General features: G+C 45.8%; 1 protein-coding gene across 1 annotated transcript in view; it reads right to left on the bottom strand.

Annotated features, from left to right (window-relative positions):
* Positions 1-18731: 18731 nt before the first annotated feature.
* Positions 18732-26475, bottom strand: part of SLC25A48 (solute carrier family 25 member 48) — a 117272-nt gene continuing 109528 nt past the window's right edge. Inside the window, exon 7 of the mRNA XM_077266098.1 lies at positions 18732-19913. Within this exon, the coding sequence (XP_077122213.1) occupies positions 19797-19913 (117 nt within the window). The 3' untranslated portion in view covers positions 18732-19796. The remainder of the gene's footprint in view (positions 19914-26475) is intronic.

The following is a 26475-nucleotide window of genomic DNA, read 5'->3' as shown; positions in this document are numbered from 1 at the left end:
TGAACTGAAGGTCCAGGGAGCTTATATAGCAACACCCCTAACTAACGACCCAGGTGCGGATAAAAGGAATGACAGAAAAACCAGAGTCAAAAAACTAGTAACCACTAGAGGGAGCAAAAAGCAAATTCACAACAGGGGAGATGAGCCATGCATACAGGAGAAGGGAGATGAGCCATGCATAAAGGGGGGGAGATGAGCCATGCATACAGGAGGGGGGAGATGAGCCATGCATAAAAGGGGGGGGAAAGCCATGCCAACAGGGAGGGGGGGAGATGAGCCATGCATACAGGAGAGGGGAGAAGAGCCATGCATACAGGGATGGGGGAGATGAGCCATGCATACAGGAGGGGGGAGATGAGCCATGCATACAGGGAGGGGGGAGATGAGCCATGCATACAGGAGAGGGGATGAGCCATGCATACAGGGAGAGGGAGATGAGCCATGCATACAGGAGGGGGGAGATGAGCCATGCATACAGGAGGGGGTGAGATGAGCCATGCGTAAAGGAGGGGGGAGATGAGCCATGCATACAGGGAGGGGGGAGATGAGCCATGCATACAAGGAGGGTGGGAGATGAGCCATGCATACAGGGAGGGTGGGAGATGAGCCATGCATACAGGAGAGGGGAGATGAGCCATGCGTACAGGGGGAGATGAGCCATGCATACAGGGAGGGGGGGAGATGAGCCATGCATACAGGGAGAGGGGAAGATGAGCCATGCATACAGGGAGGTGGGGGAATGAGCTATGCATACAGGGAGGGGGGAGATGAGCCATGCATACAGGATGGGAGGGAGGGGGGATGAACCATGCATAGAGGGGGGAGATGAGCCATGCATACAGGGAGGGGGGAGATGAGCCATGCATACAGGAGAGGGGATGAGCCATGCATACAGGGAGGGGGGAGATGAGCCATGCATACAGGAGGGGGGAGATGAGCCATGCATACAGGAGGGGGTGAGATGAGCCATGCGTAAAGGAGGGGGGAGATGAGCCATGCATACAGGAGGGGGGAGATGAGCCATGCATACAGGAGGGGGTGAGATGAGCCATGCGTAAAGGAGGGGGGAGATGAGCCATGCATACAGGGAGGGGGGGAGATGAGCCATGCATACAGGAGAGGGGAGAAGAGCCATGCATACAGGGATGGGGGAGATGAGCCATGCATACAGGAGGGGGGAGATGAGCCATGCATACAGGGAGGGGGGAGATGAGCCATGCATACAGGAGAGGGGATGAGCCATGCATACAGGGAGGGGGAGATGAGCCATGCATACAGGAGGGGGGAGATGAGCCATGCATACAGGAGGGGGTGAGATGAGCCATGCGTAAAGGAGGGGGGAGATGAGCCATGCATACAGGGAGGGGGGAGATGAGCCATGCATACAAGGAGGGTGGGAGATGAGCCATGCATACAGGGAGGGTGGGAGATGAGCCATGCATACAGGAGAGGGGAGATGAGCCATGCGTACAGGGGGAGATGAGCCATGCATACAGGGAGGGGGGGAGATGAGCCATGCATACAGGGAGAGGGGAAGATGAGCCATGCATACAGGGAGGTGGGGGAATGAGCTATGCATACAGGGAGGGGGGAGATGAGCCATGCATACAGGATGGGAGGGAGGGGGGGATGAACCATGCATAGAGGGGGGAGATGAGCCATGCATACAGGGAGGGGGGAGATGAGCCATGCATACAGGAGAGGGGATGAGCCATGCATACAGGGAGGGGGGAGATGAGCCATGCATACAGGAGGGGGGAGATGAGCCATGCATACAGGAGGGGGTGAGATGAGCCATGCGTAAAGGAGGGGGGAGATGAGCCATGCATACAGGGAGGGGGGGAGATGAGCCATGCATACAAGGAGGGTGGGAGATGAGCCATGCATACAGGGAGGGTGGGAGATGAGCCATGCATACAGGAGAGGGGAGATGAGCCATGCATACAGGGAGGGGGGGAGATGAGCCATGCATACAGGGAGGGGGGGAGATGAGCCATGCATACAGGGAGAGGGGAAGATGAGCCATGCATACAGGGAGGTGGGGGAATGAGCTATGCATACAGGGAGGGGGGAGATGAGCCATGCATACAGGATGGGAGGGGGGGATGAACCATGCATAGAGGGGGGAGATGAGCCATGCATACAGGGAGGTGGGGGAATGAGCTATGCATACAGGGAGGGGGGAGATGAGCCATGCATACAGGATGGGAGGGAGGGGGGGATGAACCATGCATAGAGGGGGGAGATGAGCCATGCATACAGGGAGGGGGGAGATGAGCCATGAATACAGGAGAGGGGATGAGCCATGCATACAGGGAGGGGGGAGATGAGCCATGCATACAGGAGGGGGAGATGAGCCATGCATACAGGAGGGGGTGAGATGAGCCATGCGTAAAGGAGGGGGGAGATGAGCCATGCATACAGGGAGGGGGGGAGATGAGCCATGCATACAAGGAGGGTGGGAGATGAGCCATGCATACAGGGAGGGTGGGAGATGAGCCATGCATACAGGAGAGGGGAGATGAGCCATGCATACAGGGAGGGGGGGAGATGAGCCATGCATACAGGGAGGGGGGGAGATGAGCCATGCATACAGGGAGGTGGGGGAATGAGCTATGCATACAGGGAGGGGGGAGATGAGCCATGCATACAGGATGGGAGGGGGGGATGAACCATGCATAGAGGGGGGAGATGAGCCATGCATACAGGGAGGTGGGGGAATGAGCTATGCATACAGGGAGGGGGGAGATGAGCCATGCATACAGGATGGGAGGGAGGGGGGGATGAACCATGCATAGAGGGGGGAGATGAGCCATGCATACAGGGAGGGGGGAGATGAGCCATGCATACAGGAGAGGGGATGAGCCATGCATACAGGGAGGGGGGAGATGAGCCATGCATACAGGAGGGGGGAGATGAGCCATGCATACAGGAGGGGGTGAGATGAGCCATGCGTAAAGGAGGGGGGAGATGAGCCATGCATACAGGGAGGGGGGGAGATGAGCCATGCATACAAGGAGGGTGGGAGATGAGCCATGCATACAGGGAGGGTGGGAGATGAGCCATGCATACAGGAGAGGGGAGATGAGCCATGCATACAGGGAGGGGGGGAGATGAGCCATGCATACAGGGAGGGGGGGAGATGAGCCATGCATACAGGGAGAGGGGAAGATGAGCCATGCATACAGGGAGGTGGGGGAATGAGCTATGCATACAGGGAGGGGGGAGATGAGCCATGCATACAGGATGGGAGGGGGGGATGAACCATGCATAGAGGGGGGAGATGAGCCATGCATACAGGGAGGGGGGAGATGAGCCATGCATACAAGAGGGGGGAGATGAGCCATGCATACAGAAGGAGGGAGATGAGCAATGCATACAGGGAGGGGGGAGATGAGCCATGCATACAGGGAGGGGGTTGAGCCATGCATACAGGGAAGGGAGAGATGAGCCATGCATACAGTATGGGAGGGAGTGAGATGAGCCATGCATACAAGATGGGAGGGGGGAGTTGAGCCATGCATACAAGATGGGAGAGGGGCATTATACAGTATGGAGCATCATGTGTGGCCATTATACAGTATGGAGCATCATGTGGGTCCATTATACAGTATTGAGCATCATGTGTGGCCATTATACAGTATGGAGCATCATGTGTGGCCATTATACAGTATTGAGCATCATGTGGGACCATTATACAGTATTGAGCATCATGTGTGGCCATTATACAGTATTGAGCATCATGTGTGGCCATTGTACAGTATTGAGCACTGTGTTGCCATTATACAGTATGGAGCATCATGTGGGGCCATTATACAGTATGGAGCATCATGTGGGGCCATTATACAGTGTGGCCATATTTTTTTGTTTATAATTATTGTTTATGAAACAGTGTGATCAGCAGTACTAAATGGGTGGGTGTGGTTGGGGCGTGGATATGGGTGTGACTAGTTGTGAAATGGGTGTGGTCAGAGGCGCGGCCTAAAATTTGCCGCTGTGCGCATTGCCGCAAACTTTGTCTCTCTTTCCCTTCTTCACAAGTTGGGAGGTATGGTACCGCATTTGCCGGATCACAGCAAGTGCCGCAAATGTCCACAAATCCCATAGGGAATGAATGAGACCGAACGCAGCGTTGCCGTAAGTGATCCGTTATGAGGCAGATGCGGAAAAACTGCCAGATCTGCTGCAAAAGGCTACTTTCACATCTGCGATTTTTGCCTAAGTCACTGTCGATAGTGTCATACTCACCAAAGGGGGAGGCAGCACTAAAAGTGCCTAGGGCAGCATAAACTCTAAATACGGCCCTGGCACCAGCAGGTGTGTCAAAACTTTATGAATCATATCTTTTCTGATTGCATTGGGAGATTTGTTGTTATTTACCTTGATGTTATTTTAATATCTCGTCTGATTTGAATTCTCACCAGGAACATTTATTACAAGATTATTGGAAAATTCTTTGTTTATGAAAATTGAGACATTCATTTTTGCTGTTCTGGAAGTTTTATTTGTGAGATACATTTTGTCAGCTAATAGCTTTAAAATGGATCCTGAGAAGGTACAAGCTATAATTATTTGGGTTCAACCTAATGACCTAAAAGCGTTGCAACGTTTTCTAGGCTTCACCAGCTATTATAGGAAATTCATTAAGGGATTTTCTCAGATTGTTAACCCACTTACTGACCACGTAAGGGGGTGAACCTCAAGGTTTGGTCACCGGATGCTATTGGGGCTTTTGAAAAATTGAAAAAGTGTTTTATGTCTGCTCCAGTTCTAATCCAACCCATTCTTCAGGAACCATTCAATTGTAGAGGTGGATGCTTCGGAGGTCAGGGTAGGGGCTGTTTTATCTCAGGGGCCCAAACCCTGACTAATTTGCAGTGATGTGCATTTTTATCAAATAAATTTTCCTCTGCTGAAACAAATTATGATGTCAGGAATCCTGAGTTACTCACTATTAAATTAGCTTTTGAAAAATAGAGGAATTTTTTGGAGGGGGCAGTTCATCCAATCGCTCTGCTAACTGATCATATAAATTTAGCTTACATTGAATCAGCTAAATGGTTAACTACTAGACAGGCCAGATGGTCCTTATTTTTCTTTAGATTCAAGTTCTCTATCACATTCAGGCCAGAGTCTAAGAATGTGAAGGCTGACAGAGTGTCACTTAGTGATTTTGAACATTTTTTAGGCTTATGCAGCAACAAAATGTACCCAAGAAGATGCACTTCCCTATGGGTGAGCAATATGATATCGATAAACTTGGAACCAGATTTTGGAGGCTTATATAGCAACAAAATTTACCCAACAAGATGTAATACCCTATGGATCAGCAATATAATGCCAATATATTTTGATGATGTTTTTAGAGGGTTATATACTAAGAAAATGTACTCTAGACCACTGAATAGTCTATGGGTGATCAATATAATAACATTATATGATAAAATTTTGAACAAGTTTTTTGAGGGTTATCTACCAAAGAAATGTACCCAAGAACAACTAATACCGTATGGCTGAGATTTGTAACGCAGCAAAATTTTCTAATTTTTTTTTGTGTTATTTATCACTAAACTGTACTCCATAATACAGAATAGTGTATAGTTAAGAAAAGTTAAGAAACAGGCAAAATTTCCAAACACTTTTTTTTACTGTTATATAACACCAAAATGTGACAGAAAGCATGTAATAATGTATGTATGAGTTATCTAATACTGAACTATTTTTCTACGCTTTACATACCATCATAATGCAACAATAACCATGTTAAACTGTATGGATGAGTTATTGAACTCATAAAAAGTTTTTAAGCAAATATATTTTGAAAGTGTAGTAGATGTGCTTATACAGTCATAAAGGCTTTGCAAAAAGTGTAAAGCCAGACAGAAATTATGAGGATTGTCATCCATAGACTACTTAAAGGCAACAACTGGCAGACCTCATTAAAATATTGAATATTACAAACACTTTACGTTCTGCTGTCATCTGATGGTGTGGAAAAGTGTAGGCTAACCCAGGCTTTGTTAATTTTTATGAGAGTGAGCCTGTGTGCATTCCCTGTTGACTGTTGACAGGTAAAAGGGCCTGTCTGTTAAGACCATACCCCAGCAGCTCAGACAAGAAGCTAGCGACAGGGCAGTACAACACTTCCAAGACGTAGAGGGACAGCTCATGCCAGGTGTCCAGCTTTGAGACCCAATAGTTGAAAGTCGTAGCGCAATTAGGGAGTATGCTGGTTTGGTCAGCCAAGTATCGCTCGACGATCTTTAAAAAGTTTGCACTCCTTGTCAAAAATACCCGGTCATCAGACTATGGGCGCTAGTCTGGTGTCATGAAATTGTCCCAAGCCTTTAAGAGTGTACCCCTGCCTCTGCTGTGTGTCTCCCTGTCCTCTTCTCCTTGGTTGGGCAAGGAAGCTTGCCCCCTGCTGCTATCATTGTCTGATGGGAATTTTTTCAACATATTTTCAACAATGGCCTTCTGGTATAGCACGATTTTAAAAGACCTCTCCACCTCAACTCAGAAAGAAGCAATGCAAATTTCTCCTTGTATCATGAATCTAGCAGAGTGAACAACCAGTACTCTTTATTGGCAAAGATGAATGTAATGCGAGGGTCATGGGAAAGGTAACGATACATAAAGTTGGCCATATGTGCCAAGCTTCATACAGCCATCACTTCCCTTTCTCCACAATGATGACGACTCTGCCTTCTTCTCCTCCTCCTTACTCTCTTGCTCATCATTCCCACCCTTAGCCCATCCACTTAGGAGAAACAGGTCAAAGGTTGCGTGGCTACCAGTCTCTGTTGTGCTGGCCACCAGCTCCTGTTCCTCCTCTTCCCCCTCCTCAGCATCCATCTCCTCATTGTTACCTAATCCATGCTGAACATATGAGATGAGGCAGGGCTGGCTACAATCTCTCTGTGTTATGTCTTCCTCAATCCCCACCTGGTCCGCATGCAAAGATTCATGTTTCATTGTGGGCAGCGACTGTTTAAGAAGACACAGAAGCGGGATAGTTCCACTGAGTAAGGTGTCATTGCTGCTCACCATCTTTGTGGAGTCCTCAAGGTCATGGAGAACCAAACAAATGGAACAAATCCATGCCCACTCATCAGTTGTTACATGCGGAGGCTGACCAAAATACCGTCGGGTGTGTTGGAGCTGGTACACAACCACTGGCCTCTTCTACTCACAAAGCCTTGCCAACATGTGCAATGTGGAGTTCCAGCACGTGGTGACAGCGCACCCTAGTCGGTGAGCTGGCACTTTCATGCGCTGCTGCAGCACTGGTAGAGTTGACTTGTGGAAATGGTCGCTGACATGGTGTACCCTGACCAGAAGCTCTGGAAAATCTGGGTATGTTTTCATAAGCCACTGAACTACGAAGTTGAGTATGTGCCAAACATATTACGTGTGTGGGCTTGCCAAACTTCACAGCTGTCACCAGGTTACACCCGTTATTGTACACGACCATGCCTTTTTGGAGGTTCAGAGGCAAAAATCACAGATCTATCTGGTCTGTTATTCATTTAAGTTACTCTGCCATGGTATGTGGTTTGTCTACTTGACAAATTAGCTTCAGCAAAGCCTGTTGCCGCTTAGCAGAGGTAGTGCTGCAGAGCTTACGGCTGATGTGGATGGCGTGCTCTGAGGTACCACATCGGAGATGGAGGTATCGTCCCTGGGCACAAGCGCTTATCCATATGTCGGTCGTTAAGTGCACAATGCCAGTAAGTGCTATGGTATGGGAGCAAGTGATATTCCTGGACCTGTGCTGGTACAGGGCGGGGATGCCATGCCAAGAGAAAAAGAGGCCGATGAGGTCTGAGTACTAAGGGACGGCTGCCACCATGAGTCGGCAGAAATCCTCCTTGTCTACCAGCCTAAATGGCAACATTTCCATGGCAAGCAGCCTGGAAATGTGCCCGTTTAGCATTTGGGTTTGTGGGTGGGTGAACTTTCTTTTTTATTCCAAGCCCTGCGGTAAGGACAGCTGAAGGCTGGACTGGGACAAGGATTTAATGACGGCTACAATCTTTTAAGGACTGATGAACCTGGGACCCAGTTTCCAAGAGGAAACCCTCAGCTTAATGTTCATTGAAGACAACCACATCAAGTCATCAACAAATAGGTCCAGATTCAGTTTATGTAAAAGATGGCAGTGGGTAAAAGGGCATAGCTGAACGCCTTAATGTAGGAAAGCTTTCAGGTGCAGTAACTGAGCAGATTAACCTCTGCAGTGCTAAAAGAAATTTCCACCATTTAATATGAAGGTGAAGTACTTAATAATCAGTTTAGGAGTAGGAGAAATAAGACGCTGTGGTCTTCCGGCTCTTTTCTGCTGCAGTAAACCCATGACAGGAGACAGGCATTGCAGTCATGGGCCTTTTTAAAATGTTTTGTACTAGGCTTTAAAAGGGAATAGTCATTTATTTCCAATGCGTTATTAACGTCCCTTACATGCTCTCTCGTACTAATCATGAGTGGTCTGGAGGTCAGGCTTACATAGATAAGTTTGAGGGGACATGTTGCTTATTACACTCTGCCGTCGGAGGCACATGCAGGGCCAGGAAAAGGTATTTTTGGTGCCCTAGGCAGATTAAGCTCACTGCACCCCCCTCACCCCGATAAACCCCCAGCACCCATGTAAAGGAAGGAGACAGAGACTAAGGTGAAGAGACCCCTAAAATACCCTCCCCTTTTTTTACCAAAAAATACCGACAAAAGTAAAAAAAAGTTAATGTGTTTTCAAAGTTAGATATGGAATTTGTCATTGCTTGTGGACCATTTACATACTAAAAGGGATAAATAGCAATATTCATCCCTGACATCCTATATTTTATTTTTCAGACCCAAGGACAGTCATTGAACCTAATATGACTTAACTATAATGAGGGCTGTTTGATTTCAATTAAAGCGTCCATCATTTAGCAGACGTCCTAATGGAATCTAACAGATCTCATAATAGATAAAAGGATACGGATACATGTGATTGTCTTTAAAAAAGCACTACCATCAAAATTTTTTCCTCTTAAGGACACGTTCACACATTCAGTTTTTGATCAGTGTTTAAAGGGAACCTGTCACCCCCCTCAGGCGTTTGTAACTAAAAGAGCCACCTTGTGCAGCAGTAATGCTGCATTCTTACAAGATGGCTCTTTTAGTTATGCTCCCTGCACATACTGAAATAAACGCTTATAAAATGTGCCCCCTCATACCATGAAATCGTCCGGGGGTGGGTCTTTCCCCCCTAATCAGACGCAGCACAGCCGTCACTCCGGGCCTGTGCGCGCTGTGCACCACCTCCTCTTGCTTCAGTAGCGTACCCGGCGCCTGCGCTGTAAGTTCGAAGGGCAGCGCAACTGCGCATGCCAGAAAAATACTTACAGCTCAGGGCCAGGGAAGTTGATGAAGCAAGAGGAGGCGGCGCCCGGTGCGCACAGGACGGGAGTGATGGCTGTGCTGCGTCTGATTAGGGGGGAAAGATCCGCCCCCCAAGATGATTTCACGGTATGAGGTGGCACATTTTATAAGCATTTATTTCAGCGTGTGCAGGGAGCATAACTAAAAGAGCCACCTTGTCAGAATGCAGCATTACTGCTGCACAAGGTGGGTCTTTTAGTTACAAACGCCTGAGGAAGGTGACAGGTTCCCTTTAACATCAGTATTTGTAAGCCAAAACCAGGAGTGGGTGAAAAATGCAGAAGTGGTGCACGAGTTTCTATTATTCGTTTCATCTTATCGGTCCACTCCTGGTTTTGGCTTACAAATACTGAGGTCAAATACTGACCAAATACTGAACGTGTGAATGTGGTCTAAATTGTATACCGTATTTTTTGGACTATAAGCCGCACTGGACCATAAGACGCACCTAGGTTTTTAGAGGAGAAAAACAGAGAAAAAAGCTGAAGCAAAAATTATGGTCAATTATGTATTAATATCCCACATCCGGGTATATATATGTCCCTAATCCAGGGATACATGGCCCCCTCATTACCATCCTGGTAAACATGGTCCCCTCATCTCCTTCCTCGTATATGTGGTTCCCTCATCCCCATCCTTGTATGCATGGTCGCCTCATTCCCATTCTTGTATGTATGGTCCCCTCATCTCCATCCTGGAATGCATGGCCCCCTTACCCTCATCATATGGGCGTGTGTAGCAGTGAATATTAATTTCTCTTCAATAGCAGGCACACTGTTAGCTGCAGCTGCCGACTTCCTGCAGCTGCTTGGCGATCATGTGTGCCGATTACTAAAGGTAATGAATATTCACTGCTCCCACGCCCATGGGAGTGGAGAGCAGTAAATATTAATTCCCTTTAGTAACAGGCACATGGGAAGCTGGCTGCTGTGGCTAACATGTCCACTAGCAAAGAGAAATGAGTATTTACTGCTCCCCACTCGCATAGTTCCTCTCACCTCTCAGCGCTGGCTTCGATATGTAGAGGTGGGAAGGACTATGGGCATGGTGAGCAGTGAATATTCATTTCTCTTTAGCAGTGGGCACAGGGGTTAGCCGCAGCAGCTGACTCCTGCCTCCCTTGACCCGCTGTTCCACCGCTGCCGCTCCCCCACTTCCTTATCCACAGTCACAGCATGTACATCTGGATTATGTGATGCACCCCTCACTTTCCTCCACATTTTTGGAGGGAAAAAATGTTCCTGATAATCAGAACAATATGGTATCTGGGACTTTTCGAAAAGCAAAAAAGTACCTCAGCACTAACAGGCAGGTAGTTGCTACTTAATTTCCTATTCTGCCCAGCGCTGTTCTTCCCGGGCACACGTCACGTCAACTGACCGGTGGATTCTTTTCTGCCCCGCTCTGTTAACGAGATGGGACAGTTAGGCAAAGGGAATCTGGCTGTAAATCAGAATGACCTTGCCAGTCCCACCCTGTTAATAGGGCAAGGCAGAAATGAATCCACTGCTTTGTCGACGTACCTTCAGCAGAGGCAGCTGAATCACTGACAGGAGCACTCTGTGACCACTCTATGCTGGGGAAGAATGCTGCCATGCACAGCAGGCAGGTAAAAAGCAACTAGTCGCCTGTTAGTGCTTAAAGGGAACCTGTCATATCAGTTTTAGCAAACAAACTGTCCCCATTGTGCTATTAGTTATGGGCTCGTCATATTGTTAACGCCCATGCACTGTGAGTAATGTTCTGGTGTGTGCTGATGTCATGGGAATATGCTGTAAAAACATGCGCTTGTGCGGTGACAAGCACGCTCACAATTATGTGGTCACAGACCCCATGACTTGCAGTGGTTCCAGCGTATGCACACACCCTAAATGAAGCTGAGTAAATACACCCTGTTTCAGCGCACATGTGCGGAGAGCCAGTCGTCATTGCACAAGTGCGGGATTTTATAGCAGATCCTGTGACATCAGCACACCCCGGAACATCAATAGCAGCGTATGGGCGTTGATAATAAAATAGCCCAGGACTGAAATTAAGTGAAGCCCACTCCTATGACTGGATGAGCAGGTAATATATACAGGTACTTCTCACAAAATTAGAGTATCATCCAAAACTTTATTTATTTCAGCTCTTCAATATAAAAAGTGAAACTCATATATTATATAGAGTCATTACAAACAGAGTGATCTATTTCAAGTGTTTATTTCTGTTAATGTTGATGATTATTGCTTACAGCCAATGAAAACCCCAAAGTCATTATCTCAGTAAATTAAAAACTCCTGAAAAGGCTTCCTAAGTGTTTAAACATGTCCCTTAGTCTGTTTCAGTAGGCTCCAAAATCATGGGGAAGACTGCTGAATTGACAGATGTCCAGAAGGCAGCCACACTCCACAAGGAGGGTAAGCAACAAAAGGTGTTTGCCAAAATAGCTGGCTGTTCACAGAGTACTGTATCCAAGCATATAAGTGGAAAGTTGAGTGGAAGGAAAATTTTTAAGGATTTTAAGGATTTTTAAGAAAAGACCATTCAAAAATTTAGGGGAGATTCACAAGGAGTGGACTGCTGCTGGAGACATTGCTTCAAGAGCCACCACACACAGACATATCCAGGACATGGGCTACAAGTGTCGCATTCCTTGTGTCAAACCACTCGTGACCAATAGACAACGCCAGAAGCGTCTTACCTGAGCCAAGGAGAAAAATAACTGGGCTGTTGCTCAGTGGTCCAAGGTGTTGTTTTCAGATGAAAGTAAATTTTGCATTTCATTTAGAAACCAAGGTCCCAGAGTCTGGAGGAAGAGTGGAGAGGCACATAATTCAAGCTGTTTGAGGTCTAGTGTGAAGTTTCCACAATCAGTGATGGTTTGGGGAGCCATATCATCTGCTGGTGTAGGTCCACTGTGTTTTATCAAGACCAAAGTCAGCACAGCAGTCTACCAGTAAATTTTAGAGCACTTCATGCTTCCCTCTGCGAACAAGCTTTTTGGAGATGGAAATTTCATTCTCCAGCAGGACTTGTCACCTGTCCACATTGGCAAAAGTACCAATACCTGGTTTAATAACAATAGTATCACTGTGCTTGATTGGCCAGCAAACTTGGCTGACCTTAACCCCTTGGAGAATCTATAGGATATTGTCAAGAGGAAGACTAGAGACACCAGACCCAACAATGCAGCCAAGCTGAACTCTGCTATCAAAGCAACCTGGGCTTCCATAACACCTCAGCAGTGCCACAGTCTGATCGCCTCCATGCCACATGGCATTGATGCAGTAATTGATGCAAAAGGAGCCCCGACCAAGTATTGAGTGCATTTACTGAACATTAGTGTTGAGCATTCCGATACCGCAAGTATCGGGTATCGGCCGATACTTGCGGGTATCGGAATTCCGATACCGAGATCCGATACTTTTGTGGTATCGGGTATCGGTATCGAAACAACATTAATGTGTAAAAGAAAGAATTAAAATAAAAAATATTGCTATACTCACCTCTCCGACGCAGCCTGCACCTTACCGAGGGAACCGGCAGCGTTGTTTGCTTAAAATTCGCGCTTTAACTTCCTTAAGTGAAGTCCCGGCTTGTGATTGGTCGCGCGCCGCCCATGTGGCCGCGACGCGACCAATCACAGCAAGCCGTGACGTAATTTCAGGTCCTTCAGGATTTTAAAATTACGTTCCGGCGTTGTGATTGGTCGCGTCGCGGTCACATGGGCGACGCGACCAATCACAAGCCGTGACGTCACGGGAGGCAGGAGACGCGCGCATTTTAAAATCCAAAATACGCGCATGTCCAGCCTCCCGTGACGTCACGGCTTGTGATTGGTTAATGGCGGCCATGTTGCCGGGACGCGGACCAATCACAGCAAGCCGTGACGTAATTTCGTCACGGCTTGCTGTGATTGGTCCGCGTCCCGGCAACATGGCGCCGTGACCAATCATAAGCCGGGACGTCACTGGAGGCTGGACACGCGCGCTTTTTAAAATACGCGCATGTCCAGCCTCCCGTGACGTCACGGCTTGTGATTGGTTAATGGCGGCCATGTTGCCGGGACGCGGACCAATCACAGCAAGCCGTGACGTAATTTCGTCACGGCTTGCTGTGATTGGTCCGCGTCCCGGCAACATGGCGCCGTGACCAATCATAAGCCGGGACGTCACTGGAGGCTGGACACGCGCGCTTTTTAAAATACGCGCATGTCCAGCCTCCCGTGACGTCACGGCTTGTGATTGGTTAATGGCGGCCATGTTGCCGGGACGCGGACCAATCACAGCAAGCCGTGACGTAATTTCGTCACGGCTTGCTGTGATTGGTCCGCGTCCCGGCAACATGGCCGCCCTGACCAATCACAAGCCGGGACTTCACGTAACCAAGTAAAAGCGCGAAATTTAAACAAACAACGCTGCCGGTTCCCTCGCTGAGGTCCAGGCTGCGTCGGAGAGGTGAGTATAGCAATATTTTTTATTTTAATTCTCTCTTTTACACATTATTACATTAATGTTGTTGCGATACCCGATACCCGATACCACAAAAGTATCGGATCTCGGTATCGGAAATTCCGATACAGCAAATATCGGCCGATACCCGATACTTGCAGTATCGGAATGCTCAACACTATTCATGAACACTAACCTTAACTGAGGCAAGTGAGGCCTGTAGTTCTTTGGATTGATTGTAGTTCTTTGGATTGATGTGAGGTCTTTTGTGACCTCTTGGATGAGTTGTCGCTGTGCTCTTGGTGTAATTTTGGTTGGCTGGTCTCTCCTGGGAAGGTTCACCACCGTTCCATGCTTTCATGATTTGTGGATAATGGCTCTCACTGTCCCAAAGCTTAAGAAACGGCTTTATAACATATTCCAGTCAGATAGATCTAAATTACTTTGTTTCTCATTTGTTCCAGAATTTCTTTGGATTACGCATTATGTCACGCTTTTTAGGAACTTTTGATCTACTTCACTTAGTCAGGCTGATCCTATTTAAGTGGTTTTTTGATTGCGAACAGGTGTAGCAGTAATCAGGCATAGGTGTGGCTACGGAATTTGAACTCAGCTTCAAAAAGATGTGAAAAACCACAGTTAATTTATGTTTTAGGGGAGGGATGTGGGTCAATCACTTTTTCACACAGGGCCCTGTAGATTGGATTTCTTTTTCTCTTAATAATAAATACCTTCATTTAAAAACTGCATTTTGTGTTTACTTGAGTTATCTTTGTCTGATATTTAAATTTGTTTGTTTATCTAAAACATTTAACTGCTCACCCTTTCCAAAACTGAACTTCTTCTACTCTCTCTGCCTATGAACCTCCCTAAATCTGTCATCTCCCCTTCCATGTGTGGCAGCATAATAATGCTTACACAGCATGATCGCTGTCTGGGTGTTATGTTTGACACCAATTTTTCTTTCACCTCCTATATATAATCTCTTGCCTGCTTTTGTTACTTGCACCCAAAGAACATCTCTAGAATCCACCCCTTTCTCACAAAGGAAACAAGAACCTTCACTATTGCCCTGAGCCACTCCCGCCTCAACTACTGTAAATCTTTATTAGCTGGCCTCCCCCTCACTCGACTTTCCCCTCTCCAATCCATCATTAATTCAGCAGCCAGGGTCATGGCTAGACCATCATTGTAAAGAAGCACCTGTACTTTGTGTTACACTTTGTGTTACCCCACCTCTTTGTAGAGTAGATTGTAAGCTCTTATGAGCAGGGTCTTCATTATTTTTGCTTTAATTATTGTACTATCTTTATGTATGATCCTTGTATGATGTATGTTATGACTGTTGTATATGAACCTCTGAAATGTAAAGCGCTGCAGAATTTGATAGCGCTATATAAATAAAGATTATTATTATTATTATTTCTTATTATTATTTATTGTTATAGCGCCATTTATTCCATGGCGCTTTACATGTGAGGAGGGGTATAAATAATAAAAACAAGTACAATAATCTTAAACAATACAAGTCATAACTGGTACAGGAGGAGAGAGGACCCTGCCCGCGAAGGCTCACAATCTACAAGGGATGGGTGAGGATACAGTAGGTGAGGATAGAGCTGGTCATACAGCGGTTTGGTTGATCGGTGGTTACTGCAGGTTGTAGGCTTGTCGGAAGAGGTGGGTCTTCAGGTTCTTTTTGAAGATTTCGATGGTAGGCGAGAGTCTGATGTGTTGTGGTAGAGGGTTCCAGAGTAGGGGTGATATGCGAGAGAAATCTTGTATGCGATTGTGGGAAGAGGAGGTAAGAGGGGAGTAGAGAAGGAGATCTTGTGAGGATCGGAGGTTGCGTGTAGGTAAGTACCGGGAAACAAGGTCACAGATGTATGGAGGAGACAGGTTGTGGATGGCTTTGTACGTCATGGTTAGGGTTTTGTACTGGAGTCTCTGGGCAATGGGGAGCCAGTGAAGGGATTGACAGAGGGGAGAGGCAGGGGAATAGCGGGGGGACAGGTGGATTAGTCTGGCAGCAGAGTTTAGAATAGATTGGAGGGGTGCGAGAGTGTTCGAGGGGAGGCCACAGAGCAGGAGGTTGCAGTAGTCAAGGCGAGAGATGATGAGGGCATGGACTAGGGTTTTTGCAGATTCTTGGTTGAGGAATGAACGGATTAGTGAAATATTTTTGAGTTGAAGTCGGCAGGAAGTGGAAAGGGCTTGGATATGTGGTTTGAAGGAGAGATCAGCGTCAAGGATTAGGCAGCGAGCTTGTGGGACTGGGGAGAGTGGGCAGCCATTTACTGTAATGGTTAGGTTCGTTGGGGGGGTCACGTGAGATGGGGGAAAGATGATGAATTCTGTTTTGTCCATGTTAAGAAATCTAGCGGAGAAGAAGGATGAAATAGTGGACAGACATTGAGGGATTCTGGTTAGTAGGGAGGTGATATCTGGTCCAGAGATGTAGATCATTGATCAAAGATTATTGTTATGTGTGGCAACCATGCAAAAATATAGGAAATCAAGAAGAGGGCAACACTTTTTCACACAAATGTAACTGCAGTAGTAATATCCCTTAATTAGCCCCTACAGTAATAATGTCTCCTATCCTAGAATTATAGAATCATAGAATGGTAGAGTTGGAAGGGACCTCCTGGGTTATCTGGTCCAACCCCCTGCTCAAAGAAAGATTCACTAAATCATCCCAGACAGATGTCTGTCCAGCCTCTGTTTGAAAACTTCCATGGAAGGAGCTCTCACCACATCTCGTGGCAGCCTGTTCCACTCATTGATCACCCTAACTGTCAAAAAGTTTTTTCTAATATCTAATCTGTGTCTCCTCTCATTCAGTTTCATCCCATTGCTTCTAGTCTTTCCTTGAGCAAATGAGAATAAAGATGATCCTTCTACAATGTGACAGCCCTTGAGATATTTGTAGACAGCTATTACTGTAAGCCTCCTCTCAGTCTTCTTTTTTGCAAGCTAAACATTCCCAAATCCTGTAACCGTTCCTCATAGGACATGATTTGCAGACCTGTCACCATTCTGGTCACTCTTCTCTGAACTTGCTCCAGTTTGTTGATAAAAAACGTGGTGCCCAAAACTGGACACAGTATTCCAGATGAGGTCTGACCAAAGAGGAGTAGAGGGCAATAATGACTTTGCGTGATCTAGACTGTATGCTTCTATTAATACATCCCAGAATTGCATTTGCTTTTTTTGCTGCTGCATCACACTGTTGACTCATGTTCAGTTTATGATCTATTAGTATACCCAAGTCTTTTTCACATGTGCTGTTGCTTAGCCCTATTCCTGCCATTCTGTATATGCTTTTTTTCATTTTTTGTTGCCCAGATGTAGTACTTTGCATTTTTCCTTGTTAAAAACTATTGTTAGTTGCTGCCCACTGCTCCAGTTTATTTATATCCTTTTGAATCCTCTCTCTTTTCTCTAGTATTAGCTATCCCTTCTAGCTTTGTGTCATCAGCAAATTTAATCAGTGTACCCTCAATTCCTTCATCTAAATCATTGATAAAGATGTTGAACAATACAGGGCCCAGGTCAGAACCTGGGCACCTTCCTGTAAAAATGTCCCCCATACTGGCTCATTCCTGTAATAATATCTTCCATCATGGCACCTTTCTGCAATAAAGTCCTCCATCATGGGCCACAAAAAATGTCCCCTTCCTAGGTCCCTTCCAGTAATGACCCCAATCCTGGGCCCCTTCCTATTATGTCCCTCATCCTAGGCCTGTTTATTTAATAATGTCCCTCATCATGGCCCCTTTATGTAATCATTTCCCCCATTCTGGGCCCCAATGTCCTCCATCCTTGTCACCATATGTCTCCATACATCCCCCATCCTGGTCCCCATATATCCATCATCGTGTACCCCACAAGTCTCCATCCTGGACCCCATATGTCTCCATCTTTGTCCTCATATGTCTCCATCCATCTCCATCCTAGCTCCATATCTCTCCATTCTGTCCCCATATGTCTCCATCCATCTCCATAATGGTCCCCATATGTTTCCATCCTGTCCCCATTTGTCTCCATTCTGGCCTGATATGTTCCATCTTGATCTCATATGTCTTCATCCTGGTTCCATGTGTCTCCATCCTGGTTCCATATGTCTGTCCCCATTATTGCATTTTTTTTTTAGTAAAAAAAAATATTCTGACATGACTAGCAGTGTCTCTCTACTTCTTTATAAGTGGTGCGGATGGGACGGCGCATGGGAATGGGGACCGAACTAACATACACCTTTGTGCTTTCAAGTGCCATAGCTGAAGTTTAGTCCCTGTCCGTAACTGCACTCAGTACAAGTTATAACTTACAAAAATTCAACACCTACTGTAGCTATTCTATACTAAAAGCACAATCTTGTCACCCTCCTTGATCACACAAAGAATCAAAAAAGTGAGAGGAGAGCCCTTATCTTGGCACTGGCTGTCTTAAAAAAGGCATGGAACAAATGCATTTATATTGAAACCTTTTTACATGCAGAAATAGTCGCAATTTCTACAAAACTAGATAACTATACAACATTTGACACACTGGACGCTGCTCTTTTTTTTAACACTGAGAAGTATACTACCATGCTTAAAATGTTGTGCCTAAATAATTTGCACCAAATGTATTATTTTGGACAACATTTGATAATATGGAATAGTGGAGTTGAAGTGACTACACAAGATTTGGCTCAAATTACGCCATTTTTGATAAATATGACCATTGTGTTACACAATGTTAGAAATAATAAAAGCCCACCAATTGTGTGGTAAAACGTGCTATGTAGCTACATAGTGGGCCCCAGGAATGATTTTCTCTGGAGGGTCCAAGGTGCTCCAGTCCGACGCTGGGGTACCCTAGCAGGTCTTTAGATTGATCTAAACCTATTGTTTCTGAAATTGATAGAAAAGATTATCCAGTTGCTTTCTCAACACTACATACTGTAGTCCACAATGCAACAAGATTCTAAATATAATGAAAAATATCTGCTCCTGTTGAGTCAAGATCCCAAGGTATAGAGTATTTTAAATACTGAGATCAGATACATGACCAGGAAATCATCTAGGTTAGATTCAATTTTAACACAATAGAACAGGGGCGTCATATCATTGGTGCAGTCACACAGGGGCCTGTAAGGAGGCCCACCATCGCCTCCAAAACAGTAAGGAGCTTCTGTCATAGCAGAACTGCTGGACTGCAAAGGGCTCATATACTGTTTTTTTTCACATGGGCCCTTTTCTGTCTATTATATTGATTGGTGAGAATACATGAGATGAACTCCTACCAATTAAAAATTGATGGACAGTCGTAACAGTAGGCCATGAGTGTGTTCCTCCAGGAGAACTTCTTTAAATCACCATTTATTAAATCAGGCTATTCAAAAGTACAAGTAACCTTTTGTTAAAAAATTAGGTCATCAGTTTATTGGATCGCAGCCATATCTGATAGGTAGGCATTCTTATGACGGAATAAGATAAAACAGGTCAGTAACAAAACATTTCTGGCATCAACAGTGGAGGATCTAACATTTAGAAAACCATTGCGAGCATCCTCTTCCAACCATGATATAAGGCGCACAAATAACTTGTACAGTAATCATCCCACTCATGTAGTTTAGGAAGTGTACAACGAAGTGGAATAATAGCATTCTACACCCCTGATATCTGATGGTACTAATAGTAGGAGAACGATTAGAATCTTGACCTCATTTCTATGACGCAGCAGCTCAGACTTCTTTTCCTCTTTACTATCTTTGTATCTTTGTGGTAAGTACTGACATGCTAAAGACTTTCATGCTGCTATTATTAAATTAAATAGTCTCTAGTCATTCTCATTTAAATTACTACTTTTTTGGCATTGATTAATCCCTCATGGTATGTCTTGTAAAAATATAAATATATTCAAAATGAAAAAAGTGCATCATTTGGATGGGAATTAATTTGATTCCTTGCTTGTCTTCAGTGCTCGTAATGAAAGTTCATAGGTCAAAAACATTGCAGCACTCATTGGAAAACCACGTATGGCATTTACCGTGATTCCCCTGAAAAACACCTGGAAAAGATAAGATTTACAAATCGTTATCAGACATTGTCCCACAGTGAACATAATGTAGGCTCTAGCACAACCTTGAGATGATTCACACATTTATAAAGAAAAAGTTTCCAATTTTCATATTACCTATGTGTGTGAACTAGAAAAATCCATAGCAATAATTTTTATGATTGACTGTTTGATCGTCAGATAGGAAAATTTGCTGAAATCTGAATTTTTCATGTTTCGATTTTCACAAATTCTTTGAACTTTTCTCCCCGTTACCAGTTCTCCAATTATGTATTTTATCTTCTGTTTTTGATTTTCTAATTTTCTATCTTCTTTGCTGTGCCCCACATCGCATGGGGCACAATGTAGGTCATTGATGTAGATACATGTATTTTTCCACACGTCATACATGTTATTAACATTGGGATCCAAGAAGTATCGTTTCTCCATGCGGAGACTGACTTGTTTAGCATGTCACTCTCCACAAGGAGAAACAATATTTCTTGGATCCTGGTCAGACGCCTCTCAATCAGCCAAACCAGATCTCCACTTTGCACTGACGAGGGGCAGTACCCCGAAACACAGTGTCTGCAAATTGAGATTCTGGTTTGGCTTTTTGTTATGATCCTAGTGGTAGAGGATCTCAGGAGTTGTAGCTAAGTCCGCAACCACAAAAACCAGCTCATAGGGAGGGGAACGTGCCTACGTTGGTTCTAGACGTCTCGCACCAGCCGGAGAACTAACTAACCCTTTCAGAGAAAATAAGACCTCACTTGCCTCAAGAGAAAGGACCCCAAAGTTAATATACAAGCCCCCAACAAATAATAATGGTGAGGTAAGAAGAAAAGACAAACGTAAGTATGAACTAGATTTAGCAAAGAGAGGCCCACTAATTAATAGCAGAAAATAGGAAGCGGACTTATGCGGTCAGCAAAAACCCTACAAAAATATCCACGCTGAATATCCAAGAACCCCCGCACCGACTAACGGTGTGGGGGGAGAATATCAGCCCCCTTAGAGCTTCCAGCAAAAACAGGAATCACATTTTGTACAAGCTGGAACAAAATAAGAACAAATGCAATAAACCAAAATAAGAAAGCGGACTTAGCTTTTCTTGCAAAAAATCAGAGGACCAGGAGTCAGGAGAAAACAGACATAGACTGATTACATCGATTCCAGGCACTAGACTGAGCTTCCAGGAAGTCTAAATAGGAACACCCAAGGCATAACGAACCAGGTGGGTACCAACCTGGAGAAAGACAATCAAAGTGTCATACCGCTAGTGATCACAAGAGGGAGCCAAGAAATACAGTTCACAACAGTACCCCCCCTTTAAGGAGGGGTCACCAAACCCTCACCACGACCACCAGGGCGATCAGGATGAGCAGCGTGAAAGGCACGAACCAAATCGGCCGCATGAACATCAGAGGCGACCACCCAGGAATTATCCTCCTGACCATAGCCCTTCCATTTGACCAGATACTGAAGCCTCCGTCTAGAGAGACGAGAATCCAAGATCTTCTCCACCACGTACTCCAACTCGCCCTCAACCAAGACCGGAGCAGGAGGGTCAACAGCAGGAACCACAGGCACAACGTACCGCCGCAACAAAGACCTATGGAACACATTGTGAATGGCAAACGACACCGGAAGATCCAAACGAAAAGACACCGGATTAAGGACTTCCAAAATTTTATAAGGACCAATAAAGCGAGGCTTAAACTTAGGAGAGGAAACCTTCAGAGGGACATACCGAGAAGACAACCAAACCAAATCCCCAACACGAAGTCGGGGACCCACACCACGGCGGCGGTTGGCAAAACGCTGAGCCTCATCATGTGACAACTTCAAGTTGTCCACCACATGATTCCAAATCCGCTGCAACCTATCCACCACGGAATCCACCCCAGGACAGTCAGAAGACTCAACATGCCCCGAGGAAAAACGAGGATGAAAACCAGAGTTGCAGAAAAATGGCGAAACCAAAGTAGCGGAACTAGCCCGATTATTGAGGGCAAACTCAGCCAATGGCAAGAAGGTCACCCAATCATCCTGATCTGCAGAAACAAAACATCTCAAATAAGCCTCCAGTGTCTGATTAGTTCGCTCCATTTGGCCATTAGTCTGAGGATGAAAGGCAGATGAAAACGACAAATCAATGCCCATCTTAGCACAAAAAGGTCGCCAGAATCTGGACACAAACTGGGATCCTCTGTCAGACACGATATTCTCAGGAATGCCATGCAAACGAACCACGTTCTGAAAGAACAAAGGAACCAGATCGGAAGAGGAAGGCAACTTAGACAAGGGCACCAAATGGACCATCTTGGAAAAGCGATCACATACCACCCAGATGACAGACATTCCTTGAGACACCGGAAGATCTGAAATGAAATCCATGGAAATGTGTGTCCAGGGCCTCTTCGGGACGGGCAAGGGCAAAAGCAACCCGCTGGCACGAGAACAGCAAGGCTTAGCCCGAGCACAAATCCCACAGGACTGCACAAACGAACGCACATCCCGCGACAAGGAAGGCCACCAAAAGGACCTAGCTACCAAATCTCTGGTACCAAAAATCCCAGGATGCCCTGCCAACACTGAGGAATGAACCTCGGAGATAACTCTGCTGGTCCATTTATCAGGAACAAACAGTCTATCAGGTGGGCAAGGATCAGGTCTACCAGCCTGAAATCTCTGCAACACACGTCGCAAATCAGGAGAAATGGCCGACAAGATTACTCCCTCTTTAAGAATACCAGCTGGCTCTGAGACTCCCGGAGAGTCAGGCACAAAACTCCTAGAAAGAGCATCAGCCTTCACATTCTTCGAACCAGGCAGGTATGAGACCACAAAGTCAAAACGGGAGAAAAACAACGACCAACGAGCCTGTCTAGGATTCAGGCGCTTAGCAGACTCGAGATACATCAAATTTTTGTGATCAGTCAAGACCACCACACGGTGCTTAGCTCCCTCGAGCCAATGACGCCACTCCTCAAATGCCCACTTCATGGCCAACAACTCCCGATTACCAACATCATAGTTCCGCTCCGCAGGCGAAAATTTCCTAGAAAAAAAAGCACAAGGTCTCATCAGAGAGCAACCAGAACCTCTCTGCGTCAAAACAGCCCCTGCACCGATCTCAGAAGCGTCCACTTCAACCTGAAAGGGAAGTGAGACATCAGGCTGGCACAAAACAGGCGCCGAAGTAAACCGGCGCTTCAGCTCCCGGAAAGCCTCGACGGCTGCCGGAGCCCAATTAGCAACATCAGAACCTTTCTTGGTCATATCCGTCAAAGGTTTAACAACGCTAGAGGAATTAGCAATAAAACGACGGTAGAAATTCGCAAAACCCAAGAACTTCTGTAGACTCTTAACAGACGTGGGTTGAGTCCAATCATGAATAGCTCGGACCTTGACTGGGTCCATCTCTACTGTAGAAGGGGAGAAAATGAAACCCAGAAAGGAAACCTTCTGCACTCCAAAGAGACACTTTGAGCCCTTCACAAACAAAGCATTATCACACAAAACCTGAAACACCATCCTGACCTGTTTTACATGAGAATCCCAATCATCAGAAAAAAACAGAATATCATCCAGATAAACAACCATGAATTTATCTAGATACTTCCGGAAGATGTCATGCATAAAGGACTGAAACACTGAAGGAGCATTAGAGAGCCCAAAAGGCATCACCAAGTACTCAAAATGACCTTCGGGCGTATTAAACGCAGTTTTCCATTCATCTCCCTGCTTAATGCGCTCAAGGTTGTACGCATCCCGAATATCTATCTTGGTGAACCACTTGGCACCCTTAATCCGGGCAAACAAGTCCGACAATAGTGGCAAAGGATACTGAAATTTGACCGTGATTTTATTCAGAAGCCGATAGTCTATACAAGGTCTCAAAGACCCGTCTTTCTTGGCTACAAAAAAGAAACCCGCACCAAGAGGGGAAGAGGATGGACGAATATGTCCCTTCTCCAAAGACTCCTTTATATAAGAACGCATTGTGGCATGCTCAGGTACAGATAGATTAAATAATCGTCCCTTAGGAAATTTACTACCAGGAATCAAATCTATTGCGCAGTCACAGTCCCTATGAGGAGGAAGGGCACTGGACCTGGACTCACTGAACACATCTTGATAGTCCAACAAATACTCCGGAACCTCAGAAGGAGTAGAAGAAGCAATAGACACCGACGTGGAATCACAATGAATTCCCTGACAACCCCAACTTGACACAGACATTGCCTTCCAATCCAAAACTGGATTATGGGTCTGTAACCATGGCAGACTTAAAACGACCAAATCATGCATTTTATGCAGAACAATTAAACAAATCACCTCCCGATGTTCAGGAGTCATACACATGGTCACTTGTGTCCAATACTGCGGTTTATTCTCCGCCAATGGCATAGCATCAATTCCTCTAAGAGGAATAGGATTTTCTAAAGGCTCCAGAACAAAACCACAGCGCTTGGCAAACGACAAGTCCATAAGGCTCAGGGCAGCACCTGAATCCACAAATGCCATAACAGGGTAGGAAGACAATGAGCAAATTAAAGTCACAGACAAAATAAACTTAGGTTGCAAATTACCAATGGCGACAGGACTAACAACCTTTGTTAGGCGTTTAGAGCATGCTGAGATAACATGTGTAGAATCGCCACAGTAAAAACACAACCCATTCTGACGTCTATGATTTTGTCGTTTGGTTCTAGTCTGAATTCTATCACATTGCATTGAGTCAGGTGTCCCTTCAGACAACACCGCCAGAGGATTAGCAGATTTGCGCTCCCGCAAACGCCGATCAATCTGAATAGCAAGAGCCATAGAATCATTCAGACTTGTAGGAATGGGAAAGCCCACCATCACATTCTGAATAGCTTCAGAAAGGCCATTTCTGAAATTTGCGGCCAGAGCACACTCATTCCATTGAGTAAGCACGGACCATTTCCGAAATTTTTGGCAATATACCTCAGCTTCATCCTGGCCCTGAGAAATAGCCAGCAATGCTTTTTCTGCCTGAATTTCAAGATTGGGCTCCTCATAAAGCAATCCGAGCACCAGAAAAAACGCATCAATATTTGTCAATGCCGGATCTCCTGGCGCCAATGAGAAGGCCCAATCCTGAGGGTCGCCACGCAAGAAGGAGATAACAATTTTTACTTGCTGAGCTGAGTCTCCAGACGAACGAGGTCTCAAAGAAAGAAACAATTTACAATTATTCCTAAAATTCCTAAATTTAAATCGATCTCCAGAGAACAGCTCAGGAATAGGTATCTTAGGCTCTGACATAGGACTACTTGTAACAAAATCCTGAATGCCCTGCACACGTGCAGCAAGCTGATCCACACTAGTAATCAGAGTCTGAACATTCATGTCTGCAACAGAGCTTCAAGCCACTCAGAGATAAAGGGGAAGAAAAAAACAACAACTCAGAACTTCTTTTCTTTTAATCCCGCTTCTGCAATGCATTAAATATTCACTTTTTGGCCTGGAATACTGTTATGATCCTAGTGGTAGAGGATCTCAGGAGTTGTAGCTAAGTCCGCAACCACAAAAACCAGCTCATAGGGAGGTGGTAACTTGGCTGACCGCATACCTGATCCTAGCACAAACAACTAGAAGCAGCCGGGGAACGTGCCTACGTTGGTTCTAGACGTCTCTCACCAGCCGGAGAACTAACTAACCCTTTCAGAGAAAATAAGACCTCACATGCCTCAAGAGAAAGGACCCCAAAGTTAATATACAAGCCCCCAACAAATAATAACGGTGAGGTAAGAAGAAAAGACAAACGTAAGTATGAACTAGATTTAGCAAAGAGAGGCCCACTAATTAATAGCAGAAAATAGGAAGCGGACTTATGCGGTCAGCAAAAACCCTACAAAAATATCCACGCTGAATATCCAAGAACCCCCGCACCGACTAACGGTGTGGGGGGAGAATATCAGCCCCCTTAGAGCTTCCAGCAAAAACAGGAATCACATTTTGTACAAGCTGGAACAAAATAAGAACAAATGCAATAAACCAAAATAAGAAAGCGGACTTAGCTTTTCTTGCAAAAAATCAGAGGACCAGGAGTCAGGAGAAAACAGACATAGACTGATTACATCGATTCCAGGCACTAGACTGAGCTTCCAGGAAGTCTAAATAGGAACACCCAAGGCCTAACGAACCAGGTGGGTACCAACCTGGAGAAAGACAATCAAAGTGTCATACCGCTAGTGATCACAAGAGGGAGCCAAGAAATACAGTTCACAACAGTACCCCCCCTTTAAGGAGGGGTCACCAAACCCTCACCACGACCACCAGGGCGATCAGGATGAGCAGCGTGAAAGGCACGAACCAAATCGGCCGCATGAACATCAGAGGCGACCACCCAGGAATTATCCTCCTAACCATAGCCCTTCCATTTGACCAGATACTGAAGCCTCCGTCTAGAGAGACGAGAATCCAAGATCTTCTCCACCACGTACTCCAACTCGCCCTCAACCAAGACCGGAGCAGGAGGGTCAACAGCAGGAACCACAGGCACAACGTACCGCCGCAACAAAGACCTATGGAACACATT

Source organism: Ranitomeya variabilis, chromosome 5 (genome assembly GCF_051348905.1).
Source record: "Ranitomeya variabilis isolate aRanVar5 chromosome 5, aRanVar5.hap1, whole genome shotgun sequence".
Lineage (NCBI taxonomy): Eukaryota > Metazoa > Chordata > Amphibia > Anura > Dendrobatidae > Ranitomeya > Ranitomeya variabilis.
This window is presented reverse-complemented; position numbering and strand designations above follow the sequence as displayed.